General features: G+C 40.1%; 3 protein-coding genes across 6 annotated transcripts in view; 2 read left to right on the forward strand and 1 right to left on the reverse strand.

Annotated features, from left to right (window-relative positions):
• RB195_006434 (uncharacterized protein) overlaps window positions 1–10,711 on the reverse strand; it is a gene marked incomplete at both ends in the record, with an annotated part of 39,793 nt that extends 29,082 nt beyond the window's left edge. For 2 of the 3 annotated variants that reach the window (XM_064179506.1, XM_064179507.1), the window contains 3 exons: window positions 237–395; window positions 621–718; window positions 7,723–7,852. In XM_064179506.1, the coding sequence (XP_064036454.1) occupies window positions 237–395; window positions 621–718; window positions 7,723–7,852 (387 nt within the window). Of the gene's footprint in view, window positions 1–236; window positions 396–620; window positions 719–7,722; window positions 7,874–10,666 lie in introns of those variants that run through there. The other variant, XM_064179505.1, reaches the window with a different exon arrangement.
• A 5,783-nt stretch (window positions 10,712–16,494) lies between these two features.
• On the forward strand, window positions 16,495–21,806 carry RB195_006435 (uncharacterized protein; the record flags this gene model as incomplete). Of its 2 annotated transcripts, none has more annotated exons than XM_064179509.1 (2): window positions 16,495–16,831; window positions 21,574–21,806. In XM_064179509.1, 2 exons carry the CDS (start codon window positions 16,495–16,497, stop codon window positions 21,804–21,806), a joined length of 570 nt encoding a protein of 189 aa, XP_064036456.1. The 2 variants fall into 2 exon arrangements, with proteins under 2 accessions (XP_064036456.1, XP_064036457.1); XM_064179508.1 differs by lacking the exon at window positions 21,574–21,806 and adding an exon at window positions 17,007–17,134 and having other exon boundaries at window positions 16,513–16,831.
• On the forward strand, window positions 21,336–21,806 carry RB195_006436 (uncharacterized protein; the record flags this gene model as incomplete). The annotated part of the gene is made up of 2 exons (XM_064179510.1): window positions 21,336–21,353; window positions 21,585–21,806. The coding sequence occupies 2 exons, from the start codon at window positions 21,336–21,338 to the stop codon at window positions 21,804–21,806; spliced, it is 240 nt and encodes a 79-aa protein (XP_064036458.1).
• Window positions 21,807–22,293: the final 487 nt, after the last annotated feature.

Consider the following 22,293-nt stretch of genomic DNA (forward strand, 5'->3'; position numbering starts at 1 on the left):
TTTGAAGAGAAAAACATTAGCATAAAGTAAACAAAATAGCGTCTGAAGAAGGAAGGAGTGGATCATTTTCTAGTATTAACATCTAGGAAAATTCTTCTAAGCTACTACTGTTAGAAAACGAAAAACATCTACGCAGTGAGATGGTGTCCATGCAGGAGAAACGCAACAACTTCTTATTTCTGCGCATCTCCATCATTTTCTTGTAGATAGAAAGAAAATGAGGCAGCGGAACGCACCAGACTGTACTCTTCGTAGTTCGATATGCCTATCTTGGTGCACACGCCGACCATCAGTTGACCAACAGGATGGCTTTCGTCTACAGGTATTGTTTTTACAGATCCGTCTAGCATTCGCACTTTTAGCAGACGAATTTTTCGTCGATACTCTACTGTGTCCTGAAATAGTCGAATATTCAATCGTGTGCGAGGGTGAAATTTTTGCATCGAAAAAAGATCACAGATGAATAATTTAAAGCCACGCGACACCTGATCGCAACCATTCCTCAGCTCTTATGTTCGGAATTCTACGTATATGCTTGAAATGATTATTTGCAGACCGAGGAACACTGCGATCTCTAGTTGCCAACGATAAAAAAATGTCGTATAGATTGTATACTGTACCTGATGACGTATCAAATAATGTTCTAACGAGTGTCCGTTCGCTAACCATGCACATTTCGTCGGATCGTCGACAATTCTCATTAAGCCATATTCTTTAGCTGAAATAAAAAAGAAAACTAAAAAGCAGGACAGAAAAATTTGATTTATAGAAACTACGAAAAATGGAAGGTAGAAGCTTCAGGGATTTTTTTGGATTACGTCGGAGACTGTACCTCCTTCTATTTTTTATATTCATCCATATTTTTTATTTTGGTGGTTCAAAAACCGAGGGTGAGGAGAATAAGATTCTTCTTCCTCTCTCGATTATGATGTTAGGAGGGGCCTCTTTCGTTCACCGTCGCAAGCCCCGACTATTTGAATCTTAGTGAATATCAGCTCACTGATCACCATTTCCTTCTTTCAGTAAAAAAAAAACTGACGGCTAATTTTCTGAAAGGTTTAGGAGTTCTCTCCTATGTAATTTTTTTGAGTTTACCACTACCTTGAATGTTCGCATTTCTTCTGTAGTACTTCTGTTCTGTACAGTAACGTCAGTATAGGTACACTATTGCTGCATGGTATTACCGTACCACTTTCTTTCAGATGTTGTGTTTTCATGTTTTAGAGTATATCGTTATTTTTTCGTATTCTATTTTTGTTTTGTCCTACATCTTACAGTCCCAATAATTACAGAATGTACACATAGATTTCCAGTGAATCGATGTCCCGAAACTTTCCAATTCCCATGAGGATCTCCAAAACTCTCAAGTCTACATAATGTTGATGTGAACGTTTCCAGCAGCAAATTTTCACACTCGGCGACTACTTCGAGTTCCACCTCCCGTCCTTCTGGGAGGAGGGGAACGACAGGCTGTCAGAGCGTTGTTGTCGTGTGGCAGACGGGTATGGTGGATATTTCTGGTCTCCAGACGGTTCATTTTTAAAAGAGGCAGGAGATTCATGCATCAACCTATGCATGTCCAACGCCGAATGTGTTCAAACGAGTGAACGCGCGACGCGTCAGCTGCAGTGCACCCTCTTTCTCTATCGCTTATCAGCCAGACGCTCTCTTCTATGAACCCTCCCTGATCGATAGCGCAACGCTACCAAGCGGGTGAACACATTCAGCTCCGAATATTCCTCTTCGTGTGTGTCGGCGGAATTCGCGTACACTTCTGTCAATGCTAACAAAGAAAATATTCAGCTTATTGTCAGCTAGTACATGATCTTGAATTCTGCACTTTTAAATGTTCAATATTCGCCGCACAGGTGGATACATTCAGTAGCACTATGGTTTCTAAGATCTGCCGACAACTCCTCACCTTGGTCATCAACTTTATTCGAAAATTCACATTAACGTAAAATACGGTTCGAAGACGTTAAAAACCAGGGTGCAGCACGCCGATGGCGCAATAATACTGTATTTGGGCTATTTTTGCTGGTACTAGAGCATCATATCCCAAACATTTAGTAGGCCACAGGACAGAAGAGTGAAAAGTGCAGCACAACAGTGCATGGGAACATTTTGAGAGAGCCATCACATCCTCATAAAAACTTGTATATATTACCCTTCATCCCTAACATTTAATATCTACTTTTCCTTTATTTATTTTGCTCCTTATATATATATATATATATATATATATATATATATATATATATATAATTCATAAAGCTCATTAGATTATTTTAAAATGTAAAGAATAAAAAATACTACTACTATCTCACCTCTTTGACAAGGTGTACACGACCGCGTTGCTTTTCTAGAAGTTGCTGTTGAGGACGTTTTTTGTAAGCTGGTCAAACTCTCACTATTTCTTATGTACATCAATTAAACGTATATATTTTCCTAAATACTATGAAAAATAAAGAATAATATTGATGTCACCTGTAGTGTGGAAGAAAGTGAAGGAACTGATACTATCTCGATGATTCCTCCGCCACAGCCCTTACTTTACCATTCTATAATACCTTTTTTACTTCTGGAACAGTTCCTCCATCCACATTTTTCTGTTCAAGACGTGTCTCGAGGGAAAAAGAGCAGTCACCTAAGTGCAAAATTCACAACAATTCCTGTTCAGAGCGACTTTTCTACGAAAATCGCTGTATTGAGATAGTTCATACGTACGTCTTACTCGTACGTATTATATCTTAATCCCCGTCCTGCTCAAAGCCACAACACAAGCACATCAATCACAGCGGCCGAAAATGCTCGTCTCCACCCTACCAGTGCACTCTCGCACCGCTCTCTCAACAGCCGCTGGGCTTTGCCGACTGAGGATCGATTTTGGCAACCACCAAATCCCGGCAAAGGTTTCTGGCAGCGCGAAAGGGGGCACTAACAATCACATTAGCTCTCGTAACCAGCACACAGGGCCACCCACGAGGGAATGAAAGTACACGTGGGTCCAGCTATTGCAGGCAAATTAAGACTGCTGCTCGAACTAAATCCATGCACGATTCGCCACGTCCTACTGTTAGAGAACTTCAGCATAAGGTTTCGTCCGAAAGGTTTTCTTTGTTATAGCCAAACACAAGGCAAGGCTTTACTCTATTTCAAATTGCTCTGTTGTTCCCTACTATGTACTTAAACCTATAATTTGTCAACTCATGGACTCGACTAACACCTCCAACCCGTGGATTACCATTGTGGTATCCTCACTCCTCAGCGCACAGCGTTTGAAAAAAAAAGAAAAAAAGTAAAAAAAAAGAAGGGTGAATTCGTATAGGATTCGTAATTTTACGCCTTCAGTTCGGAGAGGAAAGTAGTGCGGATCCTTAGACAATTGGATATTCTAGGTGAAATTCAGCGGAATTTTTTTTCATACGATTCACTTCAGGCTAGAGTACGCGTTTCGCGCTTCGGATAAATTGCATCCCTAGATTCCCAGCTTTCATTCCTAGATTCTTAGCTTTTTTTAGACGATGAAGAGTTGAACTCGTTAATAAGTTTGATAGAGGTCACATCAACCTCCTGTTTGGCTATGAACAGAGAAAACAATACAACTCAAGCAAAACCTGAGCGACTCAAGTGTAGGACGCAGATTCGAAAGAAACCAAACTTCGCTGAATTTCGCCTAAAATATCCAAGCTTCTAAGAATACAATAGCACTGGTTTCCTTTCCGAAGTGAAAACGTACAATTGAAAAAATTAGCTACATTTTTTTTATTTATTCAAACGACAATGGCATTAACTTCCACGGGTGATTTTGGTCGTTAGGCCAACACAGACAAAAACAGTATTGATTTGAAGTCAATAACAAGGGTATATTTTTACTCTCCTCTTCATGCTGTGATCAGGTAATTCTATTGGCATGCATTATAAACAAATAAGCTATTTGCAAAAGATTGCCTCAAAAATTATACCCATAGATATTTCGCTGTTTTCTCGCTGATATTTCAAGATTTAAAACGATTTACAGGAAGATTTCAGAAAGAAATGTTGATGCTGTGAATGTTATGTTACAGAATCAGCATGAATCACACCTTGATCCTATCAAAAAATATCTTTAAAAAAAAGTGCATCTAAGATAGTATAGCATAAAAGGAACACATTTCAATTATTGAATTTTTGAAATACTCTGCTATTTTCAAGGGCTATTTAGCGAAAATCCATTCAAAAGAATCCACTCGAACTTTCTAGAAGATCAAAACATGAGAAGTTTTTCTGGCTCTGAGTCTTCAGAAAAGAAATGATTTCCTATTTTAGAAATCGTAGTTTATTATCTGAATGAGAATATCTATCCATTATGAACGTACATATAATAGTGAATAAAAAGAAGAATTATTTTCAAGAATTATTCTCATCCAAGCAATTCGCCATGCTAGAAAACTAGGGTAAACATTAGTTTTGATTTGACCCAGCCTGTTTCCGGTCCCAGTTATGTCAGTTTTATACAACCACATATAAAAACCCTCTACAGCGTCACATCTATCACATGAGGTAGCATTGCAACATCGCTGACTCATCTGTTTTTTTTTCTTTCAACAAAAATTTTGAAAATGCGGATGTCAACAGGTGGAATGACTCATTCGTATGAAATCCACATTCATGCGTTTAGATTCTCCTGTGCAGAAACGAAAAAAAAGTGTTTTTTGGTGCTTTTAATGACAAATTACTTAATAATATTCTAAACTAAACAACGATAGATAATGATAGCTCAATAACTGTGCCAGATAACGCGAAAGTAAGAAGAAAATATGCCTAACTATGTAGTTAGTCCTGCAAAAATTTTAATCCTCAAGATTTCTTGGGTTTTCACAGGAATGCGCTTGTTTGCGCTTTACTGTAGTTGTGGGCAAGCTTCTATTCATAGAATACCCAGAAAAGAAAGGCAGAAGTTAAAAGGAAAAAAGGTTTTCTATGGCGGATATCCGAGTGGCTTTCGTAGTGCCTAGTAAGCTGCTGCCAATATGAACGGTTGATGGTTCGAAACCGACCTACGCCGACCAAACTATTCATCCTTGCGGAATCGATTAAATGGTACCAGACATTTCCAGAACTATAAAAACAGCGTCTTAATAGATCAGCTGGCATCGTAATTGTGAATATATAGGCCGTACATGCGATTATGAACCTCTACCATTTTGAATAGGGTTGGAATTGGATCGTCAGGACTGATCCATGTCAAGCATTTTATCATCTGTTCTCTATTACTCCCACTCCCATTACTTTTTTTTCTCATTTCTTTTCAACTTATTGATTCACGATGAGTGTATTCGCACTGATCAACGAACAGTTGCTTGAAGAAAAATTGGAACAAAAAAACTATTTGTGTCATTCTCATCCCTCACACATATCTTACTCTAAACTTCTGTGCTTTCATTCTCTGTCTGAAGTCCAAAGTGCTGCGGCATAGGGCGATTTTTTTCGCATTCATGCACATACATGAGATATTACAAAATGCACGACATTCCGCATTACGAGCGCAGCCGTCACGCAACCGACGGGTGCGAGCAGATCATTTGGTCGAAGACAGCTCCTTCGAATGATAGAAAATCCCTTGAGACTCGGATAAGATCAGATTGTTTAATGGATATATGCATATGAATATAGTGAATAATGAATATTAATTAATAAAACAGTGAACAATGAATAAATAAATAAATAAATCATGAATGTAAATTAATAAAATAAAACTTCACACAGTTAAAGGCATCACCCCACGAATCTGAGGTGGTACGGATTTCAGGTGGAGTATTCGTATACGGGATAGGAGATTATGGAGCGGGGGGTGATTCCGTCCATTTCTTCCTAATTGCCGTAAAAAAACGGCTCGGAAGATGCGGCGCCGCACAGGGCTGGCGCGCTCCAATCGGAGTCCTTGTAGAAAATAGTGCGCCAGAACACTCGAAGCCGTATCTTCCGGAAGTTTTCTATAGGAATTAGGAAGAAATGAACGGAATCACCTTCCTCCCCATAGTCTACGACCCCGTATACAAATACTCCACCAGAAATCCGTGCCACTCCAGATTCGTGGGGTGATGCCTTTAATAGCAGCACAAATAACCTGAGAGAAAATTTCTTATTCGGTACAGTCAGTTCAAATGTTGAGCACTCATCAAAATTTATGCGGTCTTCTACTATCTATTCACTTTGTTTCTCAAAGATGAAGATAAATGGTAAAAATAATACACAAGAACAATTCTAATCCAACATCAACTATATTTCATTTTCCACAACTTTTCCTTCTTTTTAATCTATTGTCGGAAGATTTTTGATATCCGGAATTCACTTGTTCATGACAAAAGGAACTGATACAGCGTCGTTAGAAAAACTGTACTGTTTATGCGATGACAAAATGATAACAAAAAAAGGTAAAAAGTGATATTCCAAGATTGTACACCACTACGTGGTCAAAAATGGAATTTTCATATTTTGGTTATTGAAAAAACACTAGGGGTGAGCCATTATTTCCGGATTAAAAGCAATGCTTCATCTAACTGTTTTTCCACTACTTCTACTTCTAGCAGATAATAAGACTTTCAAAAGTTCTTAATCCACATTTTGCATTTCTTTCCTAAGAAAGTGTGTCACTCGTCCTTCCTTTGATGTATACTTCTTTTATAGGTCTCTGGGATTTGTTGACTGATGAGTTCCTGGTTAAATATTTGTAAAAGAAATTTTTCTTCTGTAGCTCTTCTATCGAATTTTTAAAAGAAGTATCAACCAATGATGTATGTCGCACGGTAGTGGTCCGGTAAGTTTTTCCCGTATGGCAGTTTTCAATTTTTTTTCACTTCCCTTCCAAATTATCGACTTAAAAGCAGGCCTACAACTCAAGCAACTATCTGAAGAACCAGCAGCGGTTCTTCATATCCCTCAACTCAACACGAATTGCCATTCCATCATCGTTTGGCAGGCCGATTCAAGTGTGAACCAGCAAGTGTCCCTCTGGGATTATGTCGATTACACCAACAGCAACGATTCATGAAACGAAGAATGAGTTCCCCAGTGGATTTGGGAGGCTGGATGAAGAATTGGTGCAATTAAAACAGACAAAATACCCAAGGGCAAAGAAGCAACCAGTAAGCAGAAGAAGGGGTTTCTTGCCAACGCAATTTCAATTTATTTTTCACAGTTTCCTCAGGACGGACGGAACAGCACCATGAGGAAGGAAAGGGACCTGTTCTTTACTCGTTGCCGTTTACCTATCACTCTACATATGGTGTTAAAGGAAGCATATCACGAAATTAACGATGTTGGGATCTCTCCAGGAAAAGATTCGGATAGGGATCCGGATTACGAGTTGAGCAAGTTTCTGCTCATTTTCCTTTAATAAGTTCTGAATAACGGCGTGGGAAACAGCCTTCCTGTACGAATTTTGGGACAAATCACGCAAAATGCCGACCAAATTAACAGTTCTAGAATGAAATAATCCGTAATATCCATAATATGTTCGAAAACTTATTCAGCTACGCTTCTAAGGAAGTTTTTCAGCCGCCCACAATGTTTCTTGCAAATTTCATTCGTGATTCAGTGTTCGGTAGCACGCATATTTAGCACCAGCGTCAGAAGGGATGTGCGACGGCATGCGGCCGCCTCCCATCGGCCACCCGTCGCACGTCCCTTTCTTGCCTGCCGGATCTCGAAAGAAAAAAAAAAGCGAATTCGTGCACTTACGGTCTACATTCATGTGCAATTTCTCGCGAATCACTTTGCACACGTCGAAGACGAGCGTTGACGGGTCGAACTGCATCGTCTTCTTGGTGCCCTTCTCCTGAGAGACCACGTTCAACGTGATCACGCCCATTTTGGAGGCGCCTACTGTGAGCTGCAAATATCCCGTTAAAATCTGCATCATCATTATTTAACGCAGCCAAAAATCATAACATATTCGAGTACACGGAAAGAAATAACATAAGGAAATTGCCAAAATTGATGGAGCATAGAATTTGTTACGAAAAATATGCAGCGGGAAAAGAGCTTCCCAGAGATTCTCGAGATTCGTCGCGGAATGTGAGCATGAGACCTACTGAGGTTCCCGATGTTTCGCGAAAACGAATTGTGCTTATGGTCCTAAGCAGAAGAGTCTTGAGAACGGATCCAATAAAATTCTTTCAATTGAAAAAAACGCGCTCTAGCGGGAAAATGTGCCTTAGATGAAAACATTGCTATCCACTAAAAATTTGATCGCGGACAAACGATGACACGGCATAAATATGATCCCGCTAGTTTTAGTACTGGAAATGTTTCTGCAGCCAACGCAAGCAAGGTCCCATAGCAAAATGCTGTGGGACTGAAATTGCGTCAGCAAACCAACCAAACAATATTGAACAGCACGATTGCAAAAAGAAGTCACCGACGGTTTCCATCGTATTTATCCTTCCAGGAATGGAAATATCAGATACGAGCTCTGGACAGCGGTAGCCTCTCCGCCGTCTCCCGAACAAATGGGAATAATCATCAAACAACACCTCTCTTCAATTCTGATCGTCGCCCACAAATAAAAAGTGCAGTCACACAGAACTGATATGATTTTCGTAGTTGTAACACAGCGATATTGGAGGCGAGGATTAGACCTAGGAAATATCCGAGACTTGGCAGGCGGTGGTCTCTTATTACACTAACAATAGGCTGAGAGACGGCAGTACTGCGAATAGCAGCGCGTTCTTGCCTCTTCGCTTCCAAACACCATGATCATCTGATTGTATGATAATACAGTAGTACTTCAGATGAGTCGGTTTGGAAGAAGCATGAGAAAATCCTCTAGATGTGAACTTCACTAACGGTTCCGAGACTTTGAAGAGGCGTCTTAAGGATGTTCGTATGTGGTGAGTTAAGGAAAGCGGAGGTAGTTTCAAAATATTAAATGATCTGAGTGGTTGAGATGGAAAATCACAAGCTTTTAGAATTGTTACAAACATCATTTTTTGTCAGTGCAAAATATTCGTTTCCAGTTGGTAAGTTTCCAGCAACCTCCATGGAAACCAAAACCTTTACATTAGCAGAATGTTGTGAAAGTCCCAGATGTCATTTGCGAAACTTCACTCAGTGATTCCCTGGTAAACAATAACCCCTTAATTTATCACTTGTTCCTAGCAGATAGGCACGTGGAACAAATTTCTAACTATTTTTAAACACGAAGGGTAATGAAAAGTAAACAGCAACACAGAACGACCAACGGATAAATTTATCCATCATAAACGACGGAAGTCTCGAACGAAGAAAATCCCAAAAGGAATTTGAGCGACAAAAATTCGATCAGTACTAAAAATTCCGCTATCTGTGGAGCTCTAACAGGCAACATCAGCGAAGAAATTCGAAAGTTTTCAAGGCTTAGAGGAAAAAAATCGAGTAGCAGAAACGTCAGAAATAAACACACTAATCTAAGGATTGCAGGGATAATGATTTTAAGATTCCTAATTATATAGTACAGCTCTCTATATTCGAAAAACCAGTCCAGTTCGAAAAATTAGCAAAAGCAGAGAATGGAAACAAATAATTTCACAAATCTGGTTAGTCTGGTAAGCTAGAATTCGTCAAAACAGCGTGGATATCCGAAGAATACGAAATCCCGAGGAAAGCAGAAAGAGATACTTCGTGCGTTACATGGAGGGCTCAACGGTGCACTAAACTCTGAACAGCGACACATTTGAAAAAAAAAGGATTACACAAAGGCAAAGGTATGAACAAAGCAAAAGGAAACGATTAGAAGAGCTCGCATTCTTAAGGTGCCCTTAGCGTGAGCGGCAAAAAACATCCGTGGATCAAGAGTATGTAGTCGATTCAGATGGAAAAAAGCTAGCAAAAGTGAACGAAAACAAAAAAAAACGAAGATCTATAACTAATAATTAATAGTGATGAGAGATTTTGGTGAAACATATGTGTTAGCTTAGATTTATCGAGGAATGCGAATGGACAACTCGTCATTACCGTAATTAGATGGAGAACTCCCGAGGAGAACGCACTGGAGAGAAAAGAGTGAAGGAAAAAAGCTACAGAAAGAGCGATAGGCCCTGCAGATACACAAACATGTACGGGGCCGAACGCTGCTGCGATGGAAGAAAATAGCTCGAGGAGCTGCTTTACACCACGCTCCGACGACGCCAACGCAGCAGGACAGCTGCCGCTGCTGCCTGGCCTACCGACGTGTAGAAAGTGAACGACCGCGAGACACTGAAACAGATGCAGCGGCAGAGACGATCAGGGAGCGAATGTGAGAAGAAGGCGAATGCGAATTCGAAGCCGATGGTATCTGAACTGATAACAAAAAGGAGGACTATCACGGGTAAAGAGGGAAGAAGGGTGCACGAACGCTACCCACTCCTGTTAAACAAATAACCTGGCTTCATCACGGATTCCTAACAGATTAAAAACCACTGCATATATATTAAACGTGTTCCGCTCTTTTCCGTATCCCTTCCCTGGCTCTTTTTTTTTTCCTGAAAAATTATCTTCTACGTTTGAGGAAAACGTAGCAAGAGAGTTCTCGTCACATGTGAAGACTTAACAGCCGAACGTGGATGCTATTTTCTTTCTCCATTTACCGATCAAAAGTTTGCGAAATTTCCTCCCCCATGTTTCGTAAGTTCGTTTTTTGGGACTTGAAAATTTACCTACGTACACCTCTAACGAGTAACCCGTTGATAATGAGATAGAGGATTGACATTTAGCGATAAAAGTTTTGGACAATACATAGCGGTACGCGTCGTTTGTCTGGCAAAATTTCGATGTAAAAGGACCCTCTCTCCTCATGTCGCCCTTCTCCCCTCTTATAAGTTTTAAACCTTCTGTTAAAGCCACAAATCTTCAATTCAGTTTTTTTTAAGCTGAGGATGTTATAAATATGCGGCATGTTCTGCAATTATCAAAGCGGAAAAGTTAAACATCTTAAAATTCAGTAATTCGATGGGACAACAACATCGAGGCTGATCAATTTAAACAACAACACAACTCCTTACACACCTGAAATTTATGAAATAAATGAAGAATAGACGAAATAAAGTGCGCAGAATGGATCCACTACTGTACAAAAAGGTGTCATGTGATCTATAATAATTTTACAAAAATAATCCACTTTACGTGCTTTCATATCATCAGTGAACTGAGGCCTTTGAGCCTTCCCGGAACCCCAAATTTCAGGACCTGTGAGAGGTGCTTCTTTTTTTGACGGCATTCTTAAAAACTACGTCTCAGGCTTAACTTACAGGAAAAAGAAAGAAACTAACATGCAAAGAAGGTGATGTGGAAAAATTCAGCAAACGACGATACTAAATTAGAGACAAAATTAAGAAGCTGCTCCAAGTAACGAAATTTTACACTTATTCAGTCTTTGAGACTATATATATAAAAGCTTTTGCGAAAATTAAATTTTCCTGAAACTCTCAAAACGTGCACTACTTCTAAACTGTGAACGTTGGCTTCAAGTGGCATTCCTCCTACACTTCCCGCTGGGTTGTTGACAGCTGCTCTTGAGGAAAAAAATGCGAAAGTGTTTATATTTGACACATCGCGAAAGCGGGATTTTATAGAAAAAATATTCAACGAAAGAAAAATAAAGTCAGTGTGAAAACGCAATCGCGCGCACCTTATAATTTTATGAGTGCATTCCCTCCCCTTACCGTGAAACAGAAGGAAATTTTGTTATATTCACAAAGATATCTCATCGTTCACACGCATCAAATAAAAATATAGGCTTTAGAGAGGGAGAGAGAGAGTACATCCCTGTGAGAATTTATCGAGAATCTCTCAGATCTTTGAAAATGAACACGAAGAAGAAACACAATTCCATCGAAAGAATCAAAACAAACGAAGATGACTGAGAATGCTCCACTGCGTTTTACAATGTGATCATGGAAAATTCGAGGAAAAATCTAACGACGAGTTCACGAAGAGTGCAAAATGACAAATCCGAATCTGAGAATCGTGCACTTTGAAAAAGATAACCGACTATTCTAGCTTCAGCTGACAGCAACAGGGATTCTTTTCTGACCTATCGGGGTCTTTCCCGTATTCTCCATTTTTTGAAATGTTGAGATTCGCTTAATGGTGAACTAGAAGTTGTACATAGCCTACCAGAGATGCTGTCACGGTTACGATAGGTTTTTGAAAAGAGCGCAGCGAGAACACGAAGACATACCCATTATCAAATTTTTCCTCCCATAGGTTTCATCACAACGGTTATGCAGATTTTGCGACCATGCAGACCCTTACTATTCTGAATGGACTGTGGTTCTGCCAGGAAATTGCGATCATCCATGATGCGTTGTTCCATAATGCTTTGAACTGAGGTATGTGTTTGACAAGCACTAGCTGCGCGTCAATGTCCCCCTGCACTCACGCGGCAAACGCACCGCGTCGCTTCGAACACAACCGCTTACACCAAATTGTACTATGAATTAGGTAAAAATTAATTACCGGATCAAAACACTTAGTTTCGCGTGACCAATTCGAAATACTACTACATCCGCATCTAGAAATGTTGAAATCACAGAGATCTGACATCTCAATCAAAAGAGTTTCAAGAGCAAAACTTCCAGGGAGTTCTCACCACAACAACAAAGATTTCATTGCTGCTAAGAATATTTCTCATTTGAAGCCCATGATCTCCAAAAGTATCAAAACCACCTCTTTCTAAGGATTTTGGAAAATATACAAGTTCAAGTGTTACCTGGTTGGTCTCGAATGGATCGATGATTAACGTCGCTAAGAATTAAGAAAGCAGAAAGAGAGTTTTAGTACGTGGTAATTTCCCAACAATTTTCTAAACCACAAAAATATTGCAATACTACGATTTTGCTCTAAGAAGCATTTCATTCTAAGAAAAAACAACAGAAAGAAAAATACTGGAAAAGTTCCTCAAAGTAGTAGGGATTTTCTGAAGCTTTCAAAACATGTAGGTTCGTGATACTTCTAAATCATCGATCTATTCACGCTATAAACTACTTTTTCAAAGCAAACAAAGTTGAAAGAACAAAACGATTAAGGATCTCACTATGGACGACAAAATTAGTAATGGTCAAGAATTGTCGAAAACCGTGCTGCTTCTGCGTCCAAGAGTGCTACAGAGGCTGCCTGCGCGGTGGGACCCTCTCTAAACCCCGCTGTCACGCTGGAATTCAGCCGCTACAGTGGTATGTGCGCCGACATGTGCGAGCCGTTGAAAACCTCTGTACGTATTTGTGCGATGTTGCACCACACATACGACAGTTTTGCCCTGGCTGCACCAAAGTGGCAGTCGAAAAATGTGATGCGATGTTTGATATAGCGGGTCTTTGCGAAATTCTTGATCTTCTGGAGGATTCCTTGCCCTTCTTGATCTTCTACAGGATTACTTGTCTTTTTGCCTACAACTCCCATGTATGTGTCTCACCATGAAAAGAACCATGTCCAGAATCAGAATCACCCAAAAATAACCAGACCAACGAATTTAACTAACTGAATAATTAATTTTTAAAAACTAGTGTTTAACAGTGCATATTCTTTGTAACGTACTGCATAAGAAATGAATGCTTCAACCAAAAGTCTAACCAAGAACATCCCCACTCAAGAAGAACACGATTTCTTCAGATTAGCTCGAATCGCCACATGGCCGTAGCAGAAGAAACTGCGTCTATTTCTTGAACTAACATCTGGCGGAACGCTGCTACGAGTTCATATGTTTTGCACGGTGTAGTCTGGAAGAAAGCACATGAACACCACGTATCCAGGCATAGCTGAATGTTGGAAAACTCCGTGTTAGGAAGATTAGGAAAATCCTTCTTCTCAGCGAGAAAAAAAATCCAGAAACAATCATTTTAGAATAATCAGCGATGTTGTAGAGTAGAAAAGAGAAAAACAAAGAGGGGAAGAGAAAAACATATGGCTCTGTCCCGCTTCCTTTCTGGTATCGCGAGTAGTTCCTAATTATCTGCAGGAGTGAAAAGGCCGAGGAAGAAAAGTGTAAATTGATGACGAGCAGCAGAAAATTCTGGAACTCATGACTCAGACTGTTTCAAACACAAAGAACCGATCTTTGTGGACTAAGAACTAAGAAAAATAAACAAAAAAGAAGAAAGAACACTCTACAACAATACTTCTTTCACAGGTCGCGTTAATCTAAACAACCAAAGATTATTCAAAGTAACGAACACTGAATCCTGAGTCACAATAATAATAGGAAAAGCAGAAAAATGACAAAATATTTCTTAAAAAGTCAGCATGAATGATGCAGCAATTGATCTTGGATCCACCGGATGGAGAACCATCAATTTATTGAAACAGAATAGAAAAGGAAAGCCTGTATAATTTTCTTCCCACAACTGCAAAACCTCTTAACACCGGATAGATTGGGGCTGGGCGCCTGTGCTTTGAAGAATTCCACCTGGGACCTCCAGTACCAGACGGACTATACCCTATACCATACGTTCTCAAAATCAACACTCTAACAAAGGTACATATATGTAAGTGAGCTGTGAGGAGCGTGCAACTAGTTGTTCAGTAGTTTTCGTTGGAAAAACAGCGCTGAGACTATCCTGCTTAAAAAATTCCCTTGCATTTCATTTTTCAATAATAGGATGAAATTTCTTTGCTGACGATAGAATCTTGAAATGAAATGGAATCCTTGGTCACTCCAAAATCGTTGTCTGATTGAGAGGAAAATTACACCCCGAGGGGGAATTCATCATTTTTACTTTCAAACCTTACTGTAGGAGGATTCCACGAATCTTTGAGAAAAGTTACTTATTAACTTTCACTCACTATTTAATTATTTAATAATTCTAAAAGAAAAAATCAGTCATAGCATTTACAGGCCGGTAAACTCCCCTCGTAACTTCCAAATGTTTTGTGAAGTTGTTTCATCAAAAATGTTTGGAAATGCAATCGAACAATGAACATCAAGGGTTTTACAGAGTTACTAAAAACGTGCTGGTTCGATAACATTAATTCTGTCATTCGATAGGTAAAAAAAGAATATTGTGAGAGTACCGTTATCTACTCGTTCTTCTGTATGCAAAATTGCCACCGAAAACAAGAGGAAGTCGGAGAACCGGACCTTGAATGAGAACTCCCTCGTTTGCTTTGCAAATAATTACGGAAAAAACGACTATTTATAATCAATCATTTCCGTAAGCCATCATAGAGAAACTGATTTACGATCCAAGGTCATCGTATGTGAATGATTATGAAACAAAAAAGGAATTCGCTACGAATATGTTTTAGAACCGCAGTACAGCATCCTCAATTCACAAATACCTGGAAGTAATTATAAGGAAATAAATAGATAAGTATATGAGCAATAAACATACAAATAAATAGTAAAAAAGCATAAGCGCCGCACAGATAGCTAGAAATAATTTAAATCGAGACCAAAACATCTCTAATCCCACAAACTAATGCAAGGAAATCCACTTGGATAAAGAAAAAGTATTACAAGCCATTAGCATTTTAGTTTGAACTATATTTTGATCTAGTCGAGTAAAAGTACCAGGAGTTCGGTGCAGTTGCGTGAATAGTCGTGCTAGAAGTGCTGCGGTGAAGCTCAGGGTTGTAATCGAGATGGGACCCTCGTTAACTCCACTCGAATCCGCAGTCTGAGTCGCACGCAATCGCCAGCTCAGCCTCGCCACTTCGAACGCAGTCATTTATGCAACTGCGTCGAGCTTCAGATCATTTTGACCCCACAAGGAATAAAAAAGAAATGAGCGGAAGAGCAAGGTGATTCCTAACATAGAATGTGTTCTTAGTTGTGGTTGCATATTTTGGATCGATCAAAATAAACGTAAATGTAGTCGAAGAACTGTAGAAGAAATAAATTCAATTAAACTCCTAATTTTTTCAGTTAATTTTGTTGGTTCTGCTTAAAAAAGGACGAATAGTAGAAAGTCGTGGTATTCGGAAACGGATTTGTTCAACTGCGTGAGCGCTACGCGTTTGCCGCAACGTGCGCGATCTATAGTCAGGTCAAAACGACATGAATCACGAGTGTAGTTGCGGTGCATTTGCGTACGCGCTCGAAACGACGCGCTGGAGGCAGCAGTTGGAACCGAAGTGGGACCGTCGCAAACTGCAGCGATGGGTGGTTCCGGGAGCCAAGGGTTTCACCACGCTCCTAGCCGCGGCGCTCCACCGCACCGCCTCGAGAGAAGTCGCGTACGCAATTGCGTACGTGCTTCGTGTCGTGTTGACCTTACTATACTTACTTTGTTTACTTTTTACTAAACGCTCCATGCCGGTGTTCGGCGGTGAGTGGCTTCTCTTCGTTGGTGTCTTTAGATTTGTGTGAAGCTCAGGAGGTGTTTTCCTAGTATAATTTGCAGTAACGTATGAGGATAGATCTGCAGATAAAACGTCTTTTAACGCTGCTTTCGATATGGTGATGAGGATTTCGTTTTCTAAAGACGAAACTACCAGAAACAGACGTTTAACGTAGTTCGATGAAAGAGAATTGTTTAGGAAAATGCACTTATTACAATGGATTATTTCTACGTCATGAATAAATGGATAAAGAACAATGGTTTCATAGAGGATCAGATTACACAATTCCCAGCAGGTATTACTAAATCGAACGTTTCACGGAGAGAAGAGCGAGAAATCGGATTACTTGAGCCAACAAAATCAGATTACTTCGATCAGCAACCAAAAAAAGCAGCCCACTTCAAACACGGGAACTCGTTTCTTCGAGAGCCTCTCGCGCAAATGCGAAAGAAGGATGCTTTCTTATACAAATACGGATTCGGATCTCGCGAAAGTTTGTGGGTGACGCGATCAATCCGTGCGGCAAAAGACCCGACTGGGACAAGTGGACAAAGTAAGCTAAATAGAACACGAATAACTGGACTTACATGAGTAACTCAAATAAACTGAAGCAGGAAATTCAGACTTCTTGGAACGTAAAAGACTTTGACATAGATTTAGTGAAGTACCAATGAGTAAATCTTACAGAAACAATCATTTTTATCTGTAATCAGGATGATATGCTCCAGATATGTGCCCTCATTTACTAATAATGAAAGAGGACAAGGAACGGAACTATTCACAGAGCAATACATTTGAGAACGAAGTAGATGAAACGATGGGTTTGGAGAATGATGATGAGAAGAGAAAGAAATGAACAAAAATGAGGAAAAAAAGAGTATGAAGTTAAAATAAACTGTTCTGTTGACCATTCTTTGAAAATCGAACGTTGCATAGATTCCTTGCTCACTGTCGAAGAGAGCCTTCAGCAGAGCATGGAAAAATTTCAGTAGATTTCAGTTGTAGAATAACCAAGCGAAGAATAGTAGAGCACCGAAAACATGACAACTAATTTTGTGCAGAATTCATTGGAGAAGACATAGGAGCAAAAAGAAAACGTGTTGAAAAGAGAGAGAAAGAACTCATGAACAAACTCAGTGAAGCGAATAGAACAAGATTAAAAAAAAATGTTTTTAGGTAGAAAAAAGCAAATCGAACATACCCAAATATTTCTGGAAAGTTTGGTATGGCTCAAAAAATTAAAATGGTGAAAAGAAAAGGAATCCTTGATGAATACATTGAAAGAACACTTTTTTTGAAACAAACCGACGAAACAAAGAAACATGCATGAACTACAATGAAGGTTTTGTTTCAGAGTGTTAAGTCAAAGACAACTTTAGATGAAGAGTCGGCCACAACCTCTTCCGTAGTTAGAGATTTAAAAAATAGGGAACTTTCAAGTCTGAAATTTCAAACCTTAGAACGGTTTCACGGTCTTGAAAACGCGAGAAAATCCTTGTTTAATGGAATGATTTTGATTTGATCAGGAGACCTCGCGATAATTGAGTATGATTTCAAGTAAGATAATGAAAATACAGGTTAGTTACTAATCACACGTCCCTTGCTACCACTATCTGCCTGACGATACGTACGAAGCGCATAAGATTGAAGACCTTCGATCACTTGAATGAGTTATAGCAATCGATCAATAGCGCATACCACACGAGAATAATCGAGATGGAAAAAATTGATAGGAGAATGGCAACTTAATGTGACAGCTGAACCAGGCAAAGAGCAAGCCTGATGATCTCAGAATTACCATAACCGAACAATAGTCAAATAAATTGACAGAAGACTAAAAGCGGTAAATCTGACGAGCTTCGCGAAAAAAATACGCCAAAAATCAATCGGATCCAGGAAAAGTAGCAGTGGCAGCGACGAGAGGACGACTGTCAACTAGTGACTGATCGAGATGTGAGTTATCGATCGCGGAGCATTACGGATAAGGACGTGAGTCATCCAGAAGCGGTGTGGTGGTGAGCGCTCGCACGTTTCTGGTCGAACACGCCGCAATCAGGAACGACCGGGTGGCCGAGCGGGCTGCAGACACGACAGGGTGGCTAGCGGCCGCCAGTGACGCAGACCGCACTCCACGGGAACAGCCGAGGCTACTGCTCCGGCCGGATGACCGTCGACTATAGTTGACGAGCGGTTCGGCCATTCCGCACCTCACTCGCCTGCTGCTGAACCTTCTCCTTCTGTGGATGCTGCGGTTTCAGATTTTTTTCCCAGAGCGTTGGGCATTTCTCCATGGGGATGGACTACGACGGGTATCGGACACTGTATAGGGGTTATGGTGAACCATAGCAGCGACTGGCAGCCATGCTTTTACATCACGAACCAGTCATCTGCCGACAGAGACAGTCATACTCGTAGAGCGGCAAGTGTAGCAGTCAGTAATACACAGTTCTAGAGTTTTCCATGGTGATACCAATCCACATTTATTGCCACATCACTAAATACCTAACGGAAGGGAGGTGCTTCCAGCACCACTGGCGCAGTAGACTAAGAAAACAAAGCCGAGATGCTTAATGACAGCGCATTGTTGTTCGCTGGTGGTGGTGGCCGCTGATGTATTGACCCTCCTTCGCCTCCGCCTTCGGTGGTGGGTCACTCACTCTCCTCGAGTGCAGCACATCGTAGAAACATTCGATGTAACATCGCGGGCGAGAAAACTCACCGCTCTGCGTCTCTCGTCCCTCCGCGTTCCTGTGGCCTCATCGAACCGACAAATTTCTCGCATTCCTTCTTCTGATCGATCTTAGTCCGGCTCTGCTTATGTTGAGCAGTGTAGTGGGCTTATGTAGAGCAAAGTACTTGAGGGAGTGCAAACCTCGTTCGGTGGCTCGCCGGAGTTTTGGGATTCCCAGATCAGCGCAGACAGTGGAGTTTCTACGTCCTTCGGACACGGATCGGTTCATGTGCAGTCATCAGAACACCTTGGTCGAGAGCTAACAAGGTGTAAAACGTTCGGAAAAATTTATTCAATAGTTTTCGTTTCTAGAAAACCGTGACAACAAATAGTATGTCCGTATGTTTAGTGTATACTCTACGTTTCATATGTCCGCATTTCGAAGTACATATTTGTCTAATCCAGAGGCAGAGGATTTTTCGAATTTATTGACATTAAACACTTTTTATATACTTTTTCATCGCATCTGTCTCTTAATTGCATTCATCAATGGAAGCGATGATTTTTTCAAGGACCAAAATTAGAGAGGTTATCCAGAAAGTTTGACAATTCTAATGTCTGAATCTATTACAATGTCATCATTTTTTCATGTGTTTTGATACACTCTTGACAACCTGTCACTCACCATTAAAAAAAGTTACATTCTAGTGAGAGATTGCAGTTAAGGGCAGTGCTTAGGTCGAATGAACGGGACTGATTCTGAGCAATAGCACTCATTTATTCATTCTGATATACACAATGTACGAAATAAGAACGGGAATTCAAAATGGACCGGACCTCAATTCCATATCTCTCTAAGAACAAAAACAATACATGTGATGTTGTCCTTTGATGTCTCCATAGTGTATTTTCATGCTATTTCCCCATAAGGGAAAGATGGGGTTCCATGGGTAGATTAGAGGGCTGCTGCATATTTTCTGGAAAAGACAAAAACTCAGTAATTCAGCCAAAGAAGAGAGGTAAGTTAAGAATTGCCGGTTACTCGGAGGCGATGAAAAACTCTTATGTTCACAAGTGTCTGTTTTTACCCAGATGAAAACCATGCAATCAAGGGAGCATAGGCAATGAGAAATTGCCTATGCTCCCTTGATTGCACTTCAGGAGAAGAGGCTGCAACTGATCCTGAAGGGGAAGGAGGGGATTTTATGGTAGATGCACATAATTAGGTCTCATAGTTGCCGTTCCTATCCTCAGAAAAACTTAGAAAAACTTAGAAAACTCAGAAAAACAAAGCTAAAATCTGTCAACTGAATTTGCGGAAGTTGAGTCATGGATTAGCGTAGACCCAGAAACGTAATAGGTGGTTTCTAGATGTGCGCGATATTCGGGGAACAAATATGAGGACCTTCCACCTTTTCTAGGAGGAAAACGACCTGTTTTCTCGCCACGTGAAGAAGGACAGCGCCAGTTTCATAACCAAAAAATTAAGTGGCCAAGTTCTTTCTTTGGCTCGCACAAAATATTGTGGTTTTCGGTGCATCATTGGTGTATGCGGACAAACAAATAAATAAATATCCACTCCAATACAAGTACTTGACCGGTATTTTACTCATTTAAAACCTTACTCATATCAATACACTATGTATATAATATTTGCGGTTTTTTTTAGTCATTTTTGTCATTGAACAACCATTGTTTCCAGTTTATTGATGAAGTTTCATTGCGTCGCTAATGCAAATGGTCAACACACCTATATGTTGACTTGTTGCATTATCGTCTTCAGTGTCAACAACAACTCCTCAGTAAATTTTAACGAGTTTCTTACTTTTCGAGGGGAGGGTCAAATAGTTCAAAATGAGATCTAATTGTCTAATGTTTACTATAGTGCTGCTAAACTATAAAATATGAATAAAAGAATATACTTCAATTTTGAAACACTATCAAGCATCTTTGCTAAGGAAAGGAAAGAAATAATTCACCCGTATCATTGACCCAACGAATCCAGGGTCATTTTTAATTTTACTCAGTAAGTTCATGTCAGGAAAATATGGAACACCACTGAATGGGAACTAAGGATATCTGATATCAACAAAGTTGAAAGCGAGTAAATCAATTGATCAATTTTGACTAAGTGATTCCATATTGCCCAACGTGAAAAACACATTTTCGACGAATTATTTTTCAAATAGTGTTATCAGTGAAGCACATTGCCTTACTGCATTTCCTGCTTTTTATGGAGACAGATTTTTTTCTCGCAGGACGTTTGGTGATCGAAGAATTCATATAAAAAGCTATGGAATAGGTAATATGTTCCATCTTCCTCAATCTATTCCTGTTCTTCTTCTCTACATCCTTTTGAAAGCTGGAGTTCTAACTTTTCAGTGTGATGTTGGTCTCTTTTAAGGTGACAAATGAGACACTCGCTGTGGAAGAACAAGCTGCAACGGCATGTAGTGCGGAAATGTATATGAAATTTTACAAAAAAAAAAACATGCCGTGCAGGAAACAACTTGATTTGCTAAGGGACTTTGCACACGACCACTTGACTCAATAATGAAGCTGATAATTGTCGCCTGACGCGGTTTCCCGCATCTTCGCCGAGGCGTATCAGCATTGAAATTTAGCTCTGTTCCAGCTTGAGAATCTACAACAGAAGCTTGAAAAGAGTCCGTCTATTCGCCGCTGTATCATAGCGTGCGAAGCCTGGCATCGTGAGCTGCCTGTCGACACCGAACGACCCAAGTACGTCAACAAAGTCCCTGTAGTCAAAGCTAACGTAATGCAGAGTTCTTGTCAAAGATTCCATGCTCGATCTATACTAATGGCACATCTTGGTTGTGCAATGGCAGAGTTCTGAACGAAAGCACCTCTTGCAATGTCTGGAAAACTTCTGCAATAGAACTGCGCAGGTTGTATAGCTTGTGAGCGTAACTGCCACTGCGAATCGGCAGTACGTACTCATTTTTTCCTATATTATTCCGTATTCCTATACGCCACGGCCATATCTCTTCTACAATTTGTGTGACTCAGTATATGTTCATTTTGACATTGACATCACATCAAGATGTTAGGGAACTTTATTACATTCAACTACATTTCAAATCCTTGTGCTAGAGATGAATCGTTCCTCATTTTCTCATTTCTTTCCTCTTCTACGTGTTGCTTCTATGCAACAAAATTTTCCTTTCGTTCTGGTGGTTATGACGAATTTGTGAATTCCCGACTATCTGTGGAAACCACCACAAAAACAGCTGAAGGTACGCTTTGTAGTATTTGTGATACCCGTTTAGTTCGCTTCGCTTTGTTCCTAGTAATAATAGAAAAAAATTCCTGAATGGTGTTTT

The sequence above is a fragment of the Necator americanus genome, chromosome I, assembly GCF_031761385.1.
Source record: "Necator americanus strain Aroian chromosome I, whole genome shotgun sequence".
NCBI classification, from domain to species: Eukaryota; Metazoa; Nematoda; class Chromadorea; order Rhabditida; family Ancylostomatidae; genus Necator; species Necator americanus.